Source organism: Vicia villosa, linkage group LG2, assembly GCF_029867415.1.
Source record: "Vicia villosa cultivar HV-30 ecotype Madison, WI linkage group LG2, Vvil1.0, whole genome shotgun sequence".
NCBI classification, from domain to species: domain Eukaryota; kingdom Viridiplantae; phylum Streptophyta; class Magnoliopsida; order Fabales; family Fabaceae; genus Vicia; species Vicia villosa.
In genome coordinates, this window is record NC_081181.1 from 96,164,962 (window position 1) to 96,189,412 (window position 24,451).

Here is a 24,451-nt window from a genome sequence, read left to right on the forward strand (position 1 = left end):
CAAAAGGAAAATGATGAAAAGAAGCGCTCTGGTAGGGGGGGGTATGAGAGCGCTTTTAAAAAGCGCTCTGGTAGGGGGGGTGTATGAGAGCGCTTTTAAAAAGCGCTTTGGTAAAGGGGGGGGGGGGGGTATGAGAGCGCTTTTCAAAAGCGCTCTGGTAAGTGGGGGTATGAGAGCGCTTTTCAAAGCGCTGCTATAGGGGGGTTTAATGAGAGCGCTTTTTAGTCAAAAGCGCTGGTATAGACCAGGCTATGAGAGCGCTTTTCAGAAGCGCTTTAGTAGCCTTTCAAAATTGAAATTAAAAAAAATAATAACACAATCAGTATCGTTAATTTCTTTCTTCTCTCACGAAAATCGCTTATTCTTCTCACAAAATCGCTTCTAAACCCTAGCTTCTCACAAAATCGCTTCTAAACCCTACAGAAATCGTTTCTGAATCGCACGAAATCGCTTCTGAATCGCACGAAATCGCTTCTGAATCGTTAATTTCTTTCTTCTCTCACGAAATCGCTTTTGAATCGCACGAAAAATAGCTTCTGAAATCGCATCTGGGTTTATATCTTCTTCTTCGGCATTCGAGGTATGTTTCTACCTGTTTCAGTTTTGATTATTACTGTAACTTGTTTTTGTTCATATAACTGAATAGGCTATGTTTATAACTGAATAGGCTATGTTCATATATCTTCTTCTGAAATCGCTTATCCTTCTGCTGCTAGTTATAACTGAATAGGCTATGTCCATACATTCATATCTTCTGAAATTCTATTTTTACAGAATTAATTTGTTGTGTTGCTGTGTTGCTGTTTCTCTCACGAAGTCGTGCTAACATCTTCTTTTCTTCGTTTTCGGTAAGTGTTAATCCTATTAACATGCATATTCAGTTAACACCATTGGTTTTACTTTATCTTTTTGAGAATGAAAATGCTATCTTTATTCTAAACCATGATCGTTGTGCACTATGAGCATGTTTGAATGTAATACAAACAGTTCAACTCTTCCTCTTGCTATTTTGTAAATTGAAAAAGGTGTCTTAGTTTGGTCTTGGATTTAATGTATGAGTTCATATTGATGTCTCTACTTTATTGCAACTTGGTTTAAGGATAGCTATTTTTGTTGTTTATTCTCAACCCATTTATGTTTTTTTTTTATTATTATCATTTTTCTTTGTGTTCTGAGAGAGATTGATGACAAAGAAAACCGTTGAACAAATGGGTGTGTTGTACACTGCAGCATTTCCAATACCCATTTTTGTTTCTGATATAAAGATGATAACTTGAAATGATAATGACAATGACTTGGTGGTTTTCTTTTTTGGGTTGTTTTTTATTTATGTGAATGTTGATTCCTATTAACTACAGTGATGATTATGAGGGCTATTTTTGTTCATGTGTTATAGCTTTATACTGTTATTATTACTTTCCTTTTATGTTTTGCAATGTGCTTCTTTTTTAAGCTTTCATGATGACTTTTGGATTAACTAACCCATGAAAAAAAATTGTTTTTTTCTTTCTGGAAATAACTTGTATATAAATATCATGGAAGCTTATGATTTTCTTTTATTCAAAATTCTCTGAATGAGATATGAATGTATGTGTCTGCACTATTCTGAAACTGTGTTTTATGGAATCTGGTTTCTACTTCTAAAATCATTGTAGTTTGTGCTACAGTTTGCATATACTTCCTTCACTTTTATGATATTTGTATTTAACTGCATCGTGTGTGTGTGTGTTTAATTTTACAGTTACTTTGAAGTCTCTGGTTTCTACTTGTACAACGCCGATTCAAACCTACCATCTCCCACATCAAGTCTAACTCAGGTTACTATCCCTTTCTTCTTGCTTATAGTTTGTTATTTTCTGCTTATAGTTTATTGTTTATGGTTCTATTTAATATCAATTTAGTGTCTCTCAACCATTTTTTTGGTTTGTGGACTTATATTACCTTGAAATAAGGTAATGTCTTCTTTAAGAAATCGGGTATTCTGATTAGGTATTCTGATTAGGTATTCTATTATGATGATAGCTATTTATTATCTTGACAGAATTCCTTAGTACCTGATAGAGAAACCAAGAAGCATTTGTTTAGCTTAATTAAGACATGGATAAGACATGGATGAATTCAAACCGATTGTCGAAAGAGTACGAGAAAGGGGTATGGGAATTCGTTGAGTTTGCGGTTGCGCACTCCAAAGACCCGCTTCGAATGCCGTGTCCTTGCTTAGGTTGCTGTTATGGGGGTAAGTTTGACGGGAATAAGTTGGCATCCCATTTACTACGGTTTGGAATTGATAGAAGTTATACATGTTGGACAATGCATGGTGAGAAAAGTAACGGGAATGCTGAGTCGAGTTGTAATAGGAAGTATGCTTCAAACGACGATTGCACAGACACATACGATTGCGATCGAGTCGAAGAGATTGCAGAAGCGCTTGAAGAAGATCTTGCGGATTGTCCCAAAATGTTTGAGAGGTTGGTAAGCGATGCAGAGAAACCGTTGTATGATGGTTGTTCAAAATTCACAAGATTGTCTGCGGTGTTAAAGTTGTTCAACTTAAAGGCGGACAATGGATGGTCGGATAAAAGTTTCACAGAGTTATTAGCCCTTATGAAAGATATGCTACCAGAGGATAATGTTCTTCCCAATCGAACGTATGAAGCCAAAAAGATGTTGTCCTCTATTGGCATGAGCTATGATAAGATACATGCATGTCCAAACGATTGCGTTTTGTTTCGAAACGAGTATGCAGCGTTGAATGAGTGTCCTAAATGTGGTGCCCCTCGATATAAGAAAAAGTTGTCTCCTGCTAAAGTCTTATGGTATTTTCCTATAATTCCGAGATTTAGACGCATGTATCGTAGTGAGACCGATTCAAGACACTTGACTTGGCATGCAGATGAAAGAATTATTGATGGAAAGTTGCGACATCCGGCAGACTCACCACAATGGATGAAAGTTGATACTGATTATCCTGAATTTGGAAAAGAAGCAAGAAACCTTCGGTTGTCATTGTCTACTGATGGAATGAACCCGCATGGTATTCAAAGTATCTCGCATAGCACATGGCCCGTGATTCTTATGATTTATAACCTACCTCCGTGGCTATGTATGAAGCGTAAGTACATGATGTTATCTATGCTAATTTCTGGGCCTAAACAACCAGGGAATGACATAGACGTATACTTGGCACCCTTAATCGAAGATTTAAAGTTTTTGTGGGAGAACGGTGTGGAGGTTTACGATGGGTATAGGAAGGAAAGTTTCAACTTGAGGGCGATGTTGTTTGGAACAATTAATGATTTTCCAGCATACGGAAATCTATCCGGGTACAACAATAAAGGTCAAAAGGCATGTCCCGTTTGTGAAGATGAAACCGATACGACACGATTGGAGCTTTGTCAGAAGAATGTCTTTCTCGGCCATCGTAGATTCTTAAATTCTAATCATCACTACCGTGGGTGGAGAAAAGCATTCAACGGAAAGGCCGAACATGGTACAGCCCCGCCTTTTTTGTCAGGTGATCAAATTTTTGAAAAGGTGAAAGATGTGAGCACTCAGTTTGGCAAGCCTTTTGCACATTCACTTGTCAAGGGTGGGTGGAAGAAGAAGTCAATTTTTTTTGAACTTCCATATTGGAAGTCGATGTACGTAAGATATTTCTTGGATGTTATGCATATTGAAAAAAAATGTATTTGACAGCGTCATAGGTACGTTACTCAATATACAAGGAAAGTCTAAGGATGGCCTTAACATAAGGAAGGACATGGTAAACATGGGAATGAGAATTGAATTGGGACCCGTGACAAAAGGAAGACGAACATATCTGCCACCTGCTGTTTACACTCTATCTAGAAAGGAGAAGAAAACATTGTGTAAGTTCCTCAGTGAAGTTAAAGTTCCAGAAGGCTACTCTTCAGATATTAGAAGACTTGTGTCCATGAAAGACCTCAAGTTAAAGAGTTTGAAGACGCATGATTGTCATGTTATAATGGAACATTTTTTACCAATAGTTATACGTTCTATTCTGCCAGAAAAAGTAAGAAGCGCAATAACTAAGCTGTGTTTCTTCTTCAGGTCAATTTGCAGTAAGGTGGTCGATCCCGCGATCTTACCAACATTGCAAAAAGAGATAGTTGTTACTTTATGTGATCTTGAAATGTATTTTCCTCCCTCATTTTTTGACATAATGGTTCATCTAGTCGTTCATCTTGTGAAAGAGACACAATTGTGCGGACCAGCTTATATGAGATGGATGTACCCTGCTGAACGTTATATGAAAATATTAAAAGGGTACGTGAAAAACAGAAGTCGACCGGAGGGTTGTATTGCCGAACGATACGTTGTTGAAGAAGCGGTTGAGTTTTGTACTGAATATCTGTCAAATGTTCAATCAATTGGACTCCCCAAATCTCATATTGTCGAAAAAAAAGAAGGAAAAAGGCTAATTGGAAATAAAGTTGTGACAGTATCAATGGTCGAACGGGATCAAGCGCACTTGTATGTTCTGCACAATGAGATTGAGGTTGAGCCGTATGTTGAAATGCACAAGGTTGTTCTCCGAGATTTAAATCCAAATAGAAATGAGAACTGGATAGTACGAGAGCACAATCGAAGTTTCATACCGTGGTTTAGGGATCATATTTATTCAAAGTATCGTTCAGATCCTGCTTCAGTAACAGAAAGGTTGAGATGTTTAGCCTATGGTCCAACTGTAATTGTGCTTTCTTATAGCGCATACGCTATTAATGGATACACATTTTATACCAAAGAACAGGATGATAAAAGTACTATGCAAAATAGTGGTGTTACCTTGGTAGCTGAAGCAATGCACATATCAAGTGCGAATGACTTAAATCCGAAATTTGCAAATTTGTCATATTTTGGGGTTATCGAGCGCATTTTGGTGTTTGATTACGCGAAGTTTCAGATTCCTGTATTTGGTTGCAAGTGGGTTGAAAATAATAGTGGCATACGAATGGATAAGTCAGGATTTTTGCAAGTGGATCTCAATAGGGTAGGGTACAAAGATGAGCCTTTCATTCTAGCCTCTCAAGCTAAACAAGTGTTCTATGTCAATGATCCGACAAGTACGAAATGGTCTATAGTGCTTTTATCTAACAAAATAGTTGATGAAAACATTGAAGATCAAGGTGATATTGGTGTTGGCATTGAATCTTGTACAAGAAACGATCAAAATGAGAATGAATCTTGTACTAGAAATGATCATAATGAGGGTATTTGGATCAATCCAACCGTCCGCGTTGTTAAGAGACGCGTAGAACACAATCCTACCAAGAAAAGAAAGAGACGTTAGTGATAAAGGTAATAGTATACATATTCCGACTAATTTGTTTTATTCAATTTGTACCGATTGTTTTAATCAATAGTATAGTACTTATTCAATTTTGGTGCATATTCTCGTTTTGTACATAACTTTTGAACCATGTATCCGTTTGTCGACTTCTTTACATGTAACTATACTATTTTGACGATTCCGGAGCTGCTCATGCACTTATCTTTACATTTCGGGACTGTTTTTTTATCGGTTTTGCTTCTGCCCGTAATCAAAAGTCGGGCTTAGGGTCTGAATTTCGGAAAACCGACTTTATTTTTGAGTCCGTGGGGACGTTTTACCATAGCCATGTAAATTTCGTTCAATTCCGACAACTTTCTTTTTTGACGCTTATTTTGATTTGTACCGATGTCGTTTCCGATACACTTGTACATGCATGGTTTGACTTCCATTTGACTTGTATAGATTGTTAGCTTATTAATAGTGTACTAATGTGCTTTAGTTTGTTAGATACAGGTTAAATGGCTCCGGATAGAGATGCTCCACCTGAAAACTCACAAGAAAACTCACAAGAAAGAGATAATCAAGAAAGAGATGCTCCGGATACAAATGCTCCACCTGATACTGAAGCAAAAGAAGTTGCACGAGGCATCACCATTATGAAGGGAATCATTCGACATAGAGACCAAGGATTAGTATACCCTTTGGAATGGAATTCTGAATTACAGCCAATTGGTCCTAATTCTGCAAAGTTGACAAGCTACATTGGTACACTTGTTCGTATGCATATTCCAGTCTCCGTAGCTAAATGGAATCTAAAAAGCGAAGACTTGGATGCGAAAAAAAAAGCGATTTGGGAAGAGCTTCAGGTATATACCATATATGGTTGTTGTTATTATCTTGACGATAAATTGTTTACATTACTTATACTAACACACTATGCGTATGTTTTTTTGCAGAGGACTTTTGACATACCAGATGAGCGTAGACGCTACATACTTAGTTTGGCCGAAAAAAGATATAGAGGGTGGAAAGCTTTTTTGACAAATAACTATCTTAAGGATAAAGATGGAAACTTTCTTGAAGAGGCGCCGGGACGGCCAAAAAAGTATGAGATCTTCATTGATGAAGAAGATTGGGTTAAGTTTGTAAATCAAAGAGATGAAGCTTTTCGGAAAAGGAGTGTCACAAATAGCGCGAGAGCATCAAAACCCGCATATCCATACAAAAAAGGGCGTTTGGGATATGCACGCTTGGAGGATAAAATTGTAAGTAAATAGAAATGCGTTTTAATTAATTGTCTAAATGTGTTTTATTTGACGATCTTATCATTTGTGTCAATGCATAGTTAGAGGAGACTAAAAGTGAGGAAACCTCACTTCCTGTACATGTGTTGTGGAGGAAAGCTCGTGTGGGCAAGAATCAAGCTGTCGATCCCGAAGTTCAGAGAGTTTTTACTGAATGTGTAAGTATAATACTGTGTCTTTAATTAAATCAAATGTTTATTAATATATAAATGATTTTTTAATGTAAATGAATTACAGGAGACCTTGTCGCAATCGGCATCCACCGGTGAGGGGAGCGTACTTAGTAGAGCACTAGATGCTCCTGAGTATCCCGGTCGGGTGAGGGGTAAGGGTCATGGTGTGACTCCAACCTCTTTTTACAAGAGTCCTAGGAGAAGAAATCCTACCAATGAAGAAGTGTTGCAAAAGTTGCAGGAATTGCAAGCACAAGTCTCTGAATTGCAAAGAGATAAAGAGATGCATATGAGAGAAAAGTGCAACACTTCAGCGGTGAAAGAAACTAGTGATAAGGCTAGTATCAACTGTCAAAGGAAATTTCCCGAGGTAATTATAATTTTTTTCCTTACAAATTGTTCTATTTTATTAATGATAATGACTTTATATTTACTATTGGTTTAGGGCATTTCATCTTGCCAACTATACTTATCGGAACCGAATTATCGGCTAGTTGGCAAGGGAAAATTGCACAACACTTTGGGAGATTTACTTCACCATAGACCGCTCCCGGATGGACACCTGAAAGTATCGGTGGATGTTGTAGTAGATCATGATGCGATGCTACCGGTACCTGACATGGTCTCAGAGACGACATTGCTGCGAGATGCAATAGGATCATTTGTTGCATGGCCCTCGGAGCTCATTACCATTAGTGATGAGGTATATTGAAAATGATTATGAATCATTTAGTTTTCGAATGTCAATTCTAAACCGTTTATTAATTATTTTTTACATTTTAATTTTAGACTGCTCCTATAAAACCCGCAATTAAGGGTAAAGGGATTTTACAGGAGGAGGTGTCTGTTGCATCACTAAAAGAGGTACATTTAAAGTGTTAATATATAATCTGAATCTAAATCTGCATGATTTTATATTTTACCTAACTTATATGATTTTTAGGCATCCGCTAGGGAGTCACAACAAGTGACGCAGCAAGTTTGTAGCGTACCACCCACTGGTCCTCCGAAGCCAGCGGCAAAAAAAAGGCGGTGCTTTTGTGCCTCGATACCGGTCGACGCTCGCAATAATGGTTGATATGTCCGATTTGAAGGATGGTGCTTTACGTGAAATCGATATGGATGAAAGTGTCTTCGGTATTGAATTCAAGTCACTTATTACAATTGATGACTTGGAAGAGATTTTTAGGCATGATCAACTAGGCGTCAGTAATATGCACTCATTCATCCGGTAATATTCACTCATCCGATATATTATTTAATTAGTCCCACAATATAATTTATTTACACATTTCAATGAAAATAATCTAATGTTTATTATGTTTTTATTTAAGGTTGTTGTATGACAGAGTGTTGCGCGGGAATCCATTGTCTAACAGATTCCGTTTCGTGTCTTCCGCCCATTGCAGCGGAATGGAAATTGCTTCGGAACCGGAATCAGTTAGACAACGCTTAGTCGATAGATTCATGTCCACCGGAAATACAGAAAGTCTGCATCTTTGGGCGTATAATACCCGACCAGTAGGGTTAGTTTCTCATTCTTTGTTAATCTAATCTCTGTTTCTTTTGTGTATAGCAAAATTTTCATATAACCTATTGTTTTAATTTATAGAGCACACTGGTTGCTGCTTGCTATCAACCCTATAAGGGAAGTCGTGTATTATCTGAATTCGGTAAATGGTGAATGGACCAATTATCCGGCTATGAAGGACATCGTTGATTTGTAAGTGGGATCGTTCTAAATATATCTTCGTGTATATTTATATATTTACTTATTTGTGGGATTGATCTAAACATATGCTTTTATATATTTGTTAATTAGATCAATACAAGTGTTCCGAAGTCAACGGGACGCACAGGTATCCCGGACTAAATCTAACAACATTACTTGGATCCAAGTGCAGGTACATTATTTTTCACAATTTTGCTTATAATATATTTATGATACTTGATAAAACAATACAACTATAGAATCTTATTTGTTTTTCTATGTAGTGTCCGCAACAGCGAAACAGTTACGATTGCGGATACTTTGTTTTGAGGTTTATGAAAGAAATCCTTTAGGCGAATCAATTAGAGATTCCGCTCACGGTATGAATTTATAACTTAAGATAATTTCATATAATTTATTACATTTAACTAAATATATCATTCATATTATGTTTTTGTTTTGTAGTACCTAGACGAATTCCGTGCTGCTGGGTACCCGAGACTTAAGTTGGAAGAAATAAAAGAGGATTTGTGTCAATTTTATATTAAGCAATTTTTCATGTAGCATTTGTGTCAATTTGAACTATAATATTATTGATGTTGTAATGATGTATATATATAATTTTGGATAATATAATGGTATTATATTAGTATATATATTGTCTTACTGATGGCTGAAATAATATCGTCGAAAATAAATTACAGGTCGAAAATATTACAGGTTGAAAACATATTACTGGTCGAAAATATTACAGGTCGACTGGGAGGATTAAATTACAGGCTGCACATTAAAATACCTCATTTAGCAACGATAGCGCTTTTAAAAAGCGCTCTTAAAGGTCCACCTACTAAAGCACTTCTTAGTAAAAGCGCTGCCAAAGATTAATAAAAAACATAAAAAATAAAAAATAAAAACGCAACATACGAAAGCGCTTTTGGAAAAGCGCTCTTATAGGGGGGGCTATTAGAGCGTTTTTTCCAGAAAAAGCGCTCTCATAGGGGGGGGGCTATCAGAGCGCTTTTTTGGAAAAAGCGCTCTTAAAGGGGGGGGGGGGGCTACGAGAGCGCTTTTTCCAGGAAAGCGCTCTTATAGGGGGACCTACCAGAGCGCTTTTTCCAGAAAAGCGCTCTTATAGGGGGGGCCTACCAGAGCGCTTTCTGAAGCGCTTTTGTTACCTACGCCAGCGCTGGCTTTAAAAGCGCTTTTAAGCGCTTTTAAAGCCCATAAAAAGCGCTTTTAAAGCCCTTCCGTGTTGTAGTGCATGAGAACTTCAGTGCTTCTGCTTCTAATCTCAAGTTCTTCTGATGCTTCAATAGACCATGTTCTGATTCTGCTTGACCATCTTCTGATGTCTTGCGAGAGCATGTTTTGATGTTACATACTTGAACCTTCTAAGTCAGTGCTTCTTGCGCTGATTTTGTGCATACTCTTTATATATTTCCTGAAACGGAAATTGCATAGGATTAGAGTACCACATTATCTCAAGCAAAATTCATATACATTGGTATCATCAAAACTAAGAATATTGATCAGAACAAATCTTGTTCTAACAAGTATTTCAGTTTTTCTTTAAAATGCTACTTAAATCATGCAGTTCTCTAAATTAACAACTGTCAACCCTATAACGACAGATCACCTTCTGAGGCAGAACAGGTATTCAGAATCTGAATGGTTGAAACATTTGAGTTGATGCATTGAGGCACGAGTCACATCGGTAACTTTTTTCAAGAAGTTTTACGCCATCCCTATGTCAGAAATCATTATTCTTTTTAATAATTACATTTAAATTCTTAATTATCATTAATATTATGTTAATTTCCGTTGTCTAAATGTGTGTGTGTGTATATATATATATATTTATATATATATATATACTCACCTCACTTAACTCTCACAATCCTTCTCACTCTCACTCACTTCCTCTTGTCTCTGAAATCTTTGTGTTCTTGCGTTCTTATTCCTCATTTCTTCTTGCAAACCAAAAAGCCCTTTTCAAAACCCTAAGTTTTATGAGCAATGGCTTCTTCTTCTCAACAACAACAAACTCTAGATTCTTCTTCTCAAATCATCTCTGAAGAAAGATACATCGAACCCACAAGAACTCTCTTCACTTCGTATAATGTGAAGGTGGATTTTGAGAGCATGAAAGAAAATGGCTTCGACCTCACTCAAGATGTTTAGATTCAAGGCTGGGCAAAGTTCTTTGATAGGCTAATTGGTCCAGTCTTTCCAAAACAGGTAAAAGAATTCTGGATCCATGCAAGTGCTTCAAATCATCAAGTAACATCCTATGTAATGGGGAAGAAGATCGTTGTTATTGAAGATATTATTGGGAAACTCATAGGTCATGATGGAAATGGTATTAAGTGTACAGATTTGGAAGACAAGAACTCTGACCTAACCCTCGTCTCCAAAGAAATCTTCACTTCTAGGTAACCCTCCAGCAAAATCAAAGATCTGAAAAGCAATCTCGGAATCTAGAACAAAATACTTCTGGGTTGCATCAACCACCGCAAAACAATAAGTTCCCCATACTACATCAACATTGATCAACAATACATGTTGTATTTCATCTCAACCAAACAAAAAGTTCATCTCCCTCACTCACTATTTTCCCACCTAAAAACAAGTGTCAGAGAAACAAAAAGTGAAAACTAAAAGAGACCGGATTCCTCTAGGAAGACTAATCTCAGATATTCTTACAGAGAATAGGATGGTAGAACATCTGACTGAAACACATCAAATTGATGTTCTAGAAGCAATCGTTGGAAAACCCTTCTATTCAAAGAATCTCAAAAAGATGAAGAATAATGAAGCAATAAAAAAGGATCCCACCATCACTACCAAAGAAGTCATTACAACCAGAAGGGTCCCTCTGGATGATTTCCCCTTCTTCTCTGCAGAGACTCATCAAGAAATAGTCATCAGATATCTGGATGCATGTAAAAGTGATGGAACTATTCATAAAGTCAACATACAAGATCTCAGGAAACCAACTCTAGAAGTAGTCATCAGAAAAAATAAGAAGAGAAAAGTTGCTTAAGGAACTTCTCAAAAGACTCCAAAAGCTATTAAAAAGAAAGGTAATTCATCCTTTGTTTCTGTTATAGAATCTGTATTTTTTATCAACATCTTAAACATCACCATCTCCTAAACCTGTTGACCAACCAACACCTCAATCAATTGATGATTTCAACATAGAAATCGATACCTCTTTGCCAATAAATCCTGTAAATAATCCACCATCTATTCAACCATCACTTGCTCAAGTTCTACATGATATTGAGCATTTTGAGTCATCTTTTGATGCTCCCCAAACATAAAATCCAAATAACTTTTCTTAAAAAATATATGACCCCCCCATATCCTGTCCCTGGTATTGACCTTCCTCTCAATACCATCTAACCTCTACATATTCTCCTAAAACCCTCTAAACCCATCTCTATCCCAAATATTCCATCTCCCTTTGAATCAACTCCATCAAACTCTCCCATCATCATCATCCCTGATACTCCATCTCCATCCCGCTTAAAACCTTTAGAAGATCATCTAAAAACCATCATTGACCTAGAAGCATGGGACAAACTTGTCTCATTTGCTTAGAAAATAGAAATTCCCCAACCAAAAACGAAACCATCCAAATCAAATGTTGATAAATCTATGATGATTTTTTAATCTGAAATACAGGGATGCATTAACTCTCTGAAGCATGCTTGCATGGATAATCTGAATCCAGCCGCTTCCGACTTTGTCTGGACCCAGTTCAGAAAGTGGTTCAATACTGAATCACTGAAGATGAAGGAACTGGGTTATGACATTACTCAATAGATTTTTTTTGATCATGTGAAGGAGTTCAAGGATCAAGTTCTGAGTCTCTAGGAAAGGAAATCGGATCATCATCTCAATAACCAACCCTGGGTGGAGCCACAGGAAACAGAATTTAAAGAACAATCTCCTGAACCTCAACTTATGGTCATGTTTGAAGACAAAGGCGAGTCTGTTGAGACTTCTTCTTAGAAAGCAGCAGATACTGTTATTTCTAAGCCTCCCACTTCTTCTGTGGAGATCACTTCATCCTCTCTGGTTCTTAAAACTCTGGATAAGTTGAAACGTAAAATATTTTGAAATCATAACAGTTCATCGGGACTAAGTAGGGATGGCAACGGGTGCCCGCGGGTGCGGGTTTTATACTACCCAAACCCGCACCCGAAATTACCACCCGAACCCGAACCCAAACCCAAAAGCTATTCGGGTGACAAAATAACACCCACGCCCACACCCGTTGGATTCGGGTTTTTTCACCCAAACCCAAACCCGCAACAAAATATATAAAATATATTTTTCCTACAATTTTCCACAAAAAAAATAATATCATATATATATATATATATATATATATATATATATACATACATATATATATATAATATATATTATATATATAAATATAATATATATATATATATATTAAAAAATATATTATATATAATATATATATTATATAATATATATTATATAATATATATTATTTAATATATATATATATATATATATATATATATATATATATATATATATATATATATATATATATATATATATATATTCGGGTGTGATTTCGGGTTTCGGGCGCGGGTTTCACATTACCCAAACTCGCACCCAAAATATCGGGTGGCACCCGAACCCAAACCCAAACCCAGTCAATTCGGATTTTCACCCGTTGATTCGGGTTCGGGTGCGGGTGGACCCCGTGGGTTTGGGTCTGTTTGCCATCCCTAGGACTAAGTCTCAAACATTCCAATATAACATGGATGTTTATTATTTGATCAAAAAGAACAGGAAATTTATTTGAAGAAGTTCTTAAAAGCTTTATCAGAACTTCCATACAAAAGCCAGCAGGAATTTTGTAGGAATTCTTGAAAGCTCAATCAGAAGATTAGTACACCTCATAAAGAATTATACAGGGAAGTAATTTAAATCATCTGAGTATTTAACTTAGGGGAGTTTCTAATTCTATTATGTTCTTACTTTTTATTCAAAATATATGAGTTTTTGTCATCATCAAAAAAGGGAGATTGTTAGAACATAGTTTGGTTCTACATCTTCGAAAGAGTTTTGATGACAACAAACACATAATTTTTCAATAAGAACAAATATGCACTCTAATTCTACATTTTAAATTGCAGAAGTTCTAAAGAATGGAAAAGTGATTTCTCATAAGCAGAAGGTTGCATTGAGAGAAGCTTATAAGAAGAAGATGTTCTAGACAGTGATTTCTCAAAAGCAGAAGGTTGCATTGAGAGAGGTTTACAAGAATAAGAAGATCTAGACGTTGAGAGAAGTGTACAAGAACAATAAGTTCTAAGAGATCGAAGGAAGTTTACAAGAACAAGATGTTCTGAAGCCAAATCAATAAAAGTCGTAAACTCTGATACTAAAAAATGCTTCAAGCACCAACAAGCTGCAAAAAATACTTTGATAATTAGAAGATCTAATGTTCAATCATCAAATAAAGAATTATCCCGTAACGGCTGGATATTAATTACAACGGACAAAATCTCCATTTTTAGAAGTAGAATTAATCAGCATTTAATCATGTTTCCAAAACAAGAATTCTTGTCTCCCAACGGATCAAAAATCCCTCCTATATAAAGAAGTCCTTGTTGGAGAATCGTGGGATACATCTCATGCAAGCAAAAGCAAAAAGAGCACTCAAACATATTCATCTCTTATCTCTTATTTTGTGATTTAATTTAGTGTATACATCTCAATTGTGATACAGCTTATTAGAAGCATATTTGTATACACATATAAATTATTGTTTGAAATTGTTGTTCCTTGAGCAAACCGGGTTGTGGTTTGATCTTGAGAAGACGTTGACAGTTATATTCGTGATTGTGTAATCATTATTTTTTATTAGTGGATTAAGGCCTCGTGAGAGAGAGGTGAAATCACCTTAGCAGGATGGACTTGAGTAGTTTGAGTTCAAACAAACCAGGATAATCAAAAGTATCTTATCTTAAATTTGTTTTAAAAACCCAATCCAACCCCCCTTATTGTGTTTTTCGTTTCTTCAAGGGTGAGAGGAAATGATAACGTACAACCGTGGTGAAATATTGAGAAATATTTCAAAATGCTAGTATTGGGTATCGAACCCATGACCATTCCTCCTTTTACTACAATTGTTTTCAACAACTGTGGTGATATGTTACGCGGTATTGAGTTTTTACCATGTCAACCAGCCTGTAATAGTAAAGAAAGCACATACTACCACATCTTTTATTATCACGGACCTTCAATTGTGGTAATATCTTTTTTTTTTAGTGTTGTAAAATAAGCTTCTTATAGTAGTGGCTAAACATTTAAACATATTATGTCAAACATATTGATTAATATATTTTTTAATAATAATATGAATGTTCCAAATAATATTAAATGACAGTTAAATAGATAAGAAATATAAATTTGATAGTCTAGGTTCAAAGACATAATGATTTGTCTTAAGTAAATATTTAGTAAAATTATGGGTTTGAATATAATTTTATGTAAAATTATGATTTGAGTATGTGTTAGTCTTTAATTTAATAGAAAATTTATTTAAAAAATATTACAAGAAATCCTTCTAAATCATCAAGCATTTAGTTCTTCTCCGTTTCTTAATCTATGTTAAAAAATCACTGTCTATAAAAAAAATGTTACCAATAGTAACCTTGATGCAATATATCAATAGTAACAATGACACCTATAAAGAGAACCATAAATTGTTATTATTATTATTATTTCAACTACAAAATGAAAGATGAAAAGAAATTAAAACTATTGTTATGACCTCCCTTTATTTCTTTTATATTGTGTATTCTAGTGGGAAATAACACTATATTGTTTAGAAAAATAAACAAGACATTAATTAGTTTATAACGTATGTGATTTCTCTTTATCAATACGAGTAATATTGATATTATCAAGTTCAATGTTAATGCAACTAATGGTAGCTTCACATTTTAGTTGGATTGGATCTTCGATCGATGTTCCACGTAGGTCGCGAAAAGTAACATCACTCACTACCACACCTTTGCCAACGTCTTCAAATATATTAGGGTTATAACTCTGATCAATAATTATAGGATTCTGGACTTCGATAAATTCAATATCTTCGTATGTGATATTCCTCGCATATCCATTTCCTCCCTAAAATAAAAAATTATAATCTTTTAAATTCAGATTTAAATCAACTCTATTAAATTAATATATAAAATAAAAAAAATCATGTAAACCTATTCCAGATCACATAACATGATATGAGATTATCAATAAAATTATTTATCATGGAGTTGCTACAATAATCCATTTGTTCTGTTAGATTCAATCTATCCATACCTCCCATGTCTTGATTCTGGCTCCATTTGAAGTTTTCGTAAAAGTGCAATTTGTAACATATACTTCTTCAACTTTAGCTTGTTCTCCATTTTTTCCGAGGCTACCAACACTGAAATCGCCAATCCCATATAATTTTGATATTAATCGAATTATGAGGTATATAATAAGAAAATTCATTAACTTTAAATATTAATGTAGTTTGAATGAACCTGATGCCATGCCCAGGTCCACAAAAAACACCAGTTATGTTGATGAAAGATGAGCCAGTGTTAATGGCGATACAATCGTCACCTGAAAATTAATGGACAAAAGTTTAAAAAATTAAAGATGAAAATCAAACAACATTCATTTAATATCATTTTGTAACTTTTTGATCAACCTAAAAAAAGTAAAAAAAAAAACAATCATGAGATCTAAGTGATCTTTTTATGTATTGTAATGACCAGTTGTAAATGTTGAATCCTTAATGATGACGTTAGATGAGTCTGCAATATCGATTCCATCGGTGTTAGGACTATCTTCTGGTGCAATCATTTTAAGATTAGAGATGGAAACCTCTTTGCATGAACTTATACTCATATGATTCTTTGGACTATCATAGTGAGTCAAGTTGCTAATTGTAAGTCCTTCGCACCCAATAAATTTAGTAGCCTGCATATGCATATTATAAAGTAATTAGATACCTAAATATTCCAAAGTAATTAAATTAATATACAAAAACTCAAATACTAATTATCATATGGATCAACTTACAGAAGGCCTTTTACTTTCATCATTAGGATATTTTTCCCACCATGGAGCACCTTGGCCATTAATTTGTCCTTCTCCATTGACAACAAGACCATTTATACCCTCAAATCGGATCCATGCTGTCTCTTTATCTTCTGCCCATTTCCAATCCTCCATGTTTTTTGGGGCAATGATAGTTCCACTTAGCTATCAACCCAAAAGCACACATTTAGCATTGTATATATCAAATATATTAATGTGACAATTGATAGAATAAATTAAAAAAGAGTACCTCAACTTTAACTGTTGCAGATTTGCATGGACCTTGGAATCTTAAAGGTTGTAAGAAGAATGTTTTGTTCTTTGGTATGATAAGTGTTGGGTCATCTTGACTTGTACACACATCATTCCATGCTTTTAGAAAAGCCTGGTGTCAAATAATTTAAAATGGTGTTAGATATTTGTGATATCAAAAACATATTTAAATTTACTTTATACAACAATAATATCATGAAGAAAATATATAAAAAAATTAAAAAAAATTATATACTTCTGTATCATCAGTATTGCCATCTCCAACGGCACCATATTTAGAAACATCAAAAGTAGAGCCTCCACCTCCATATTCTGCTATAGGTGTTATTCTAGCAGACAAGCTATGTGAAGCAATAACAAATATTAGAAAAACAAATAATAGACCCTTCATATTTTATAAGAAAACACTAATATAATAATATAGACGATATTATTTTGATGTGAAAAATGGAGAAAGAATTACAATTTATACACCCTCCATGTAATAACAATTGGAAATAATTGTATAATTAGAAATATGTATGCATGATTAGTAAAACTATGGCGTATACAGTATTATAGCATGATATATCGAAAAAAATCACATTTAAACTTTTAGATAATGTTTAAAAGGTTATGTACCATATATTTCTAGTATTTTGATGAGTATATTTGTTTTACATTGAATCAATATCCTTCATTAGTAAAAATAAAAATAAAAACTGATAAATAATATTTGGTAAAAAATATTTTACGAATTAGAAAACATTTGAAGCTAATTAGTATTGTTTTAGTAGTTTCCTTACTTTGTTAATTAATTTAAAGTGTAACCGGTATTTGTTGTTGTTGATTTGATTTTGTGAATATTTTTTATTGAATTTCGAGTTTGAACTACAATGTTAATTAAATTAAGTGTTGGTCACGAGCCAATAAATTTAATGAATTCCAGTTAAATGCACTTTTACCTAGCATAGAGATTTGATTACAATTTTAGAGAAGTACTTTATTGATCACATACTATATAAAAATTATTTGGGTTCATATAAATATATACAATTCAATTATTTTTAAAATACATATTTTTTTTTTATATACTTTTTTTCCCACTATTAAAAGAGTTATAATACTTAAAATACTTTTTTCAGATTGTATTAGAGATGAAAATCAGGACAAAATATAATGGTTTCAGACAAAAATTAAGACAGAAATTATAGAAGAACGATATCGTTTTAAAATGATTTCGTCTCTACTTCTACCTTAAGGATATACATTTTTTATTAATAAAATTTATTGAAAGACTTATTATACAGATAAAAATAATTTATATAATATAAAATTTGATTATGTTTCTGTCTTTTATTGAAGAGTAATTCATATTCAAAAGATGAGCATCAGAAGATCTGATGTGGGCTGATCTTCTGATGGTTACTCAGAAGATAGTGTTGACCAGAAGTTCTACCTTCTGGGTCCTGTTAGCTTAGCTATTTAGTTAGTAAGAGTACTTTAGTATTTTGTAGTATTGTACTGTTTGTACCTTAAACTTGTTCACTAAGTTTAGTCTGTTAGGGCTTAGGTGGCAAATTTTCTTTTGTATAAATAGCCTTGTAGTAGCTATAATTTATAAACAACGCAAGTAGAATATACAACTTTATTCTCTCTCATTATTCTTTGCGCCGTTATTCTCTTTGTCATCATCTTTATTCTTTGTGCACCAACAATTGGTATCTAGAGCTCCGGTTCCAAACACAGGGAAACACGAGTGAACGTGAGTTTGTGTGACTGTGTGATTGATTTTGTTTCCGGGAAACAAAGTTGTGTTGAATCACATTTTTCTTGGTTGTTTGTGGGTTGGGAAACACCGTGTGAGTGTGAGTGAAATTTATTTTTCTTCACAAGTTTAAAGATGAGTGGAAGCAACTTGAATACCAAACTTCCAGTTCTTGATGGTAAAAACTGGAATAGATGGATGATTCAAATGCGTGTATTATTTGGTGCTCAAGATGTTCTAGATCTTGTCACTGGAGGATATGTTCCGGTTGCAGCGGATGCAACGGAAGAACAAAGAGAAGCGCAGAGAGAGACGAAGAAGAGAGATCAAAAGGCGTTGTTCTTCATCCATCAGTGTGTGGATGTGAATGTGTTTGAGAAGATTGCTGATTCTATGACGTCAAAGGAGGCGTGGGATATACTGGTCAGGTGTTACGGTGGTGACGTATCAGTGAAGAAGGTGAAGCTTCAATCCTTGAGAAAGCAATATGAGAATCTCAACATGAAGAACAATGAGAAAGTCTCTGAGTACATCTCTAGAGTGATTTTGATCACAAATAAGATGAAGGCTTGTGGAGAAACTCTTTCTGAATAGGTAATCATAGAGAAGATATTGAGGTCACTTACTCCTCAATTTGATTATATTGTTGTATCTATTGAACATTCTAAAGATCTGGAAACCATGATAATAGAAGAGTTGCAAAGCAGTTTAGAAGCACAAGAGTTGCGTCTAACTGAGAGAACTTTTGAGAGAGAAGTTGAACAAGCTCTGAAGGCTTCTTTTGTCAAGAAGGACCAGAAGCATAGACGTGGTGATAGATTCCAGAAGGAAGCCTCAACTTCTGATGAGAAGAGATATCAGAAAGGAAAGGATAAGAAGAAAGTTCAATGTTACTGTTGCAAACAGTTTGGCCATTTTGCTAGAGACTGTTTGGCAAACAAAGGAAGGAGATCAGAAGAAGCAAATATAGCCAGAGGAGCTTTAGATGATGAACCTGTGCTATTGATGGCTTCAGAGTCTGACGGAAGATGTTCGTCAGAGTGGTGGTATATGGACACTGGGTGTTCAAATCACTTGACTGGAAACAAACAATGGCTGACAGACTTTGACTCTGAAAGGAGGACAAAGATCAGATTTGCTGATGATAAGTACCTTTATGCAGAAGGAATGAGAAATGTAAAAGTCAGAGTGAAGAATGGGAAGAATGTTTTGATCAAAGATGTTTGGTATGCTCCTGAATAAAAAGCAATCTGATGAGTGTGGGTCAGCTCATTGAAAAAGGTTTCTCAGTTGTTATGAAGAACAATCTCTTGAAGTTGTATGATTCCAATCAGAAGTTGATTATGCAATCTGAAAAGGGAAGCAACAGAACATTTAAGGTGAATGTAGAAACAGCTGAAACAGAGTGTCTGAGTGCTGAAGGCTCAGAAGGTGATAGTAAGCTGTGGCACAAGAAGTTGGGGCATCTGAACTATAGAAGTCTGGGACATCTAAGTTCTAAGAAGTTCGTACATGGAATTCCAAAGATTGTGAAGCCTGAGAATTCATGTGAGGTATGCATGAAAGGCAAACAACCCAGATTGCCATTTGTATCAGAAGTTGCTCCAAGAGCAAAGCATGCTCTGAGAGTAGTGCACTATGATGTGTGTGGACCATTTCCAGAACCTTCACTTGGAGGAAATAGGTATTTTGTGTCTTTTGTGGATGAGTTCACAAGAATGACGTGGGTAACACTTATAAAGTTTAAGACTGAGGAGTTCACAGAATTCCAGAAGTTCAAGGTGAAGGATGAGAAGCAGAGTGGTCAGAAGATAAAGATTCTCAGAACGGATGGTGGAGGTAAGTATAACTCCATAGAATTCCAGAAGTTCTATGATGACAGTGGAATTGAGCATGAGGTTACTGTTCCTTATACTCCTCAACACAATGGTCTTGCTGAACGTAGAAATCGTACTTTGCTTGATATGACGAGAATTATGCTAAAAGAGAAGAAGCTTCCTCACAATCTCTGGGGAGAAGCTGTTGCTACTGCAACATATGTGCTCAACAGGTGTCTGTTGGAGCGGTAAAGCGGCAAGCAACAAAAGTTTTGGAAGTATTTATCCGGGAAATTATCGTGTCCACAGAGATTAGTGCTACTGAACTGCCGTTCGACGGATTCTTAGTTATGAGTTTGGGTTAAATGGGTTTTAAGTAAACAAGGAAAATAAAACATTTGAACATAAAAAGAATTCATTCTTGATAGAGAATAACTTATCTGGTTTGAATCTAAACTACTCCTCACAAACTTAGATTTATCACTCCGCCGTACTCCATCTACAATACTCTTCAGAATCCCCACATATCCCTCACATCAATGTCCATTTCTGCAACACCGACTGGAATTCAACTATATTGCTCTTTCGACGATGTCTCAACCGATCGAACAACACAGAGACATTAAACTCAGATATTATGTGGATGTTAACCCCAATCCTATGTCTAGAATCAAAAGCTAACAAATATCCCCCTAATCAAGATTTGTGATGTCTATTTCTACAACAACACAAATCCAAAGCATTTAAGCAAAAAAGATCAGAAAAACACCAATTAAGATTTGTAAAGCAAACTTTAGACAACTAGTAGAAAAAGCAACAAACATCCATGGGTTTAGAGTAATTTACATTCAAACTCACCAAAAGAGAAATACAAAGAGAAGAGAAGAAGAGGAACCAAACATTTCTTGGTTTGTCAACACCAATCAATGAGAAATTCGACCTCCGATCATCCGATTACAAGCTCCAATGGTGTTTCCAAGCTAAATCTACCCAAAAATGACCTAGGATGAGTTGGGGTTCAAAAATACCCAAAACATAACCTAAAAACTCTAATTTTTTCCTATTTATGAAATTTTCAGATTTGTCCAGCGCGCGTCGCGCGCATCTCGCCCAACTCGCTGACTTGAAAAAACAGCTTTTAGTAAAAATGGTGAAACTTGAGAACCGTAACTCCGATTTGCGCCCGGTTCGAAGTTTGGAAAGCTTATTCAATTTCCTATCTAACAATGAATAAATGGCAGTCAAATTGATGATTTTCATCATCCTCATTTTGATCCTTAGCCACCGAATGAATTGATTCCGTTGCTCAAAATCGCGCGTTTGAAGCCGTGTCTTCGACAATTTATTGCTCATGCTCTAAATACGCAAGAATACCTACAAAAAGAGTAGAAAACTATCAAAAAGTATAAAAGTGTATGAAAATATATCTATTCACAAAGTATACGTATTTATACACAAAATGGGGTATTATTCGAACGGTATTAACAAAAAGTATTGATAAGTGCAACAAAACATATATAAAAAATAACTACATTTTGGCACTTAACAACTCTCCCCAACTTGAATTTGTTTGTCCTCGAACAAGGCCAAACACTTAAAGAATCAAAAGTAAAAATCCAAAGAATCAAGAATCAACAAGATTTGGAAAAATGAAACAATTGTACGGTTCAAAGAAAAACACACAAACAAAGTAAACACTTACCACAATCCTACAACGAACATGAAAATGAAACGATTCCTAAGTACAAAAATCATACAAAACATTCTAAAACAAAACAAGCTCAATCACGAATCACGCCTAGCAAAAACTCATCGGTAGATGAAACACACCGAAAGATGAGGACTTTGAACATTCATCCAACAATCTTGCAAACAAAAGACAAAATTATGCGTTCATCTAAAAATAGTATTGAAAATGAAATGACACGAATCACAAGGGCTTTCAAGGTTGTAATGTGGCTTAGTTAACAAACAAGTGATAAGTCCTAAAGCTAATCGAAACAAAAACTTGCCTAAACCTAAGGGAGTAATTACTTCCACAAAGTTTCAAACAATACAATTTCAATCCAATTTTCTTCTTCATCACAAGTTTCACACCAAACACAAAACTTATTAACACAAATCTTTATTCCAAACTCTTTTTTGTTATGTTCTTTTTCAAACTTTTTCTCTTTTTTCTTTCTTTTTCTTTTCTTTCTTTTTCACATTTTTTCTTTCTTTTCTTTTTCTTTTATTTTCTTTCCTCAACCTCACATCAACCACAACATAAGCAAGCAAACATCCTCTCCCCGACTTGAATTCAACCATAACATAAAGTGAATACTCCCTACTTTCTAAGGCAAGGTAAAAATACAACTAAACCTCATAGTTAAGGGTCAAGAAAAATGATAATCAAAATCCATAAAAAATGTGAACTATGTCTCAAGTTCAAAAACAAAATGGACAATGACAAAAAGGCTTAAAGGGGTTACGAATGGTCACACACTCACAAGGTAAATTGACATTTGGCTAAGGTAGTTGTACTCAAAATCAAACAAGTGCCTTGATCACTTTCGTGCATTCACAAAATCAATACAAACGAAAGATTAAACATAATAATATCAAGTTAGAACAAGAAATGTCGGTCTCTCGCATATATACACAATGGAAAGCCACCTCACATTTATGGTAAAAAGGGAAAACTAATTGTGATTCAAGTCATGAGCAAGTTATGCAAAGAGAATGAGTAATATGAAATGTGTACTAATGAAAATTCTCATAAACATGCTATGCTATAGAAAGCGATAAACGAGTACCTTGCGACGTACAAATTTGAACAATCATTACCGCACAACTGGCATGTTAAATCTATCACAATCAAAGAATTACCAAATGCGACTCCAAGTAATCGGGCCAAAATTTGAGTCTAAACAACAACAAAAGAATTAAAAAAATAAAACTATAAAATACTATACTATAAAGCCTTGGTGTAAGTGGGAAAACGGCTAGCCAAGTGAACCATTAAAAAGAATTCATTGGCCAAAAGTTACAAGGCGCGCGACGCGCCCTCTAGACCGCGCGACGTGCGCAAAGTTCTGCCAAACCAAGCTCTTCAGCTCCCAAGCTGCGCGACGCGCCCTATTTTCGCGCGACGTGCTACTCCAGAAAAGCAAAAACCAGTCCAGAAGACTACACAACTGGTGTAGCCTCCACTTAACACCTACACATCTCATTTTACACAACTAACAGAATTTACAAAACTCAAAACCGTTGGGGTGCCTCCCAACAAGCGCTTGTTTTACGTCATAAGCTCGACGCCTTTATTGTGCTCGGGTAGTAGCTTCCTCCACGACACGCCAACGCTTTCGCCCCACTGCGAACCTAAAGAAAATGTCCTAACCACACACGAACAAACATTACGAAACAAGAGAATATACAACAATACGTAAACAACATGTATTAACAAACACATAACGATAAGTAAAAACACAATTTTTACAAAAGTTTGGTGAAATTAACTAAACAAGTTGAAAAGTGAAGATTTGAAATTAAAGAACTATCCGAGTTCAACTTGTTTAATAAGTCCACCAAACAAAATCAGAACATGTATCTATACAATCCACTATACAAAAGTATACAAGTATAAGGAAATTCACAAATATACGATATTCACAAAACTCAAAAACAAAGAAACTATCGCAATGCAAATTCAATAGAAACACCAATCCCCAGCAACGGCGCCATTTTGTTGGAGCGGTAAAGCGGCAAGCAACAAAAGTTTTGGAAGTATTTATCCGGGAAATTATCGTGTCCACAAAGATTAGTGCTACTGAACTACCGTTCGACGGATTCTTAGTTATGAGTTTTGGTTAAATGGGTTTTAAGTAAACAAGGAAAATATAACATTTGAACATAAAAAGAATTCATTCTTGATAGAGAATAGCTTATCTGGTTTGAATCTAAACTACTCCTCACAAACTTAGATTTATCACTCCGCCGTACTCAA

At 35.1% G+C, this 24,451-nt stretch overlaps 1 protein-coding gene across 1 annotated transcript; it reads right to left on the reverse strand.

Annotated features, from left to right (window-relative positions):
* Nucleotides 1-15,393: 15,393 nt before the first annotated feature.
* Nucleotides 15,394-17,293, reverse strand: LOC131649628 (probable polygalacturonase At3g15720). The gene is made up of 7 exons (XM_058919380.1): nt 17,138-17,293; nt 16,880-17,014; nt 16,612-16,794; nt 16,302-16,509; nt 16,068-16,149; nt 15,859-15,967; nt 15,394-15,669 (listed from the first exon to the last, which is right to left on the reverse strand). The coding sequence occupies exons 1-7, from the start codon at nt 17,291-17,293 to the stop codon at nt 15,394-15,396; spliced, it is 1,149 nt and encodes a 382-aa protein (XP_058775363.1).
* Nucleotides 17,294-24,451: the final 7,158 nt, after the last annotated feature.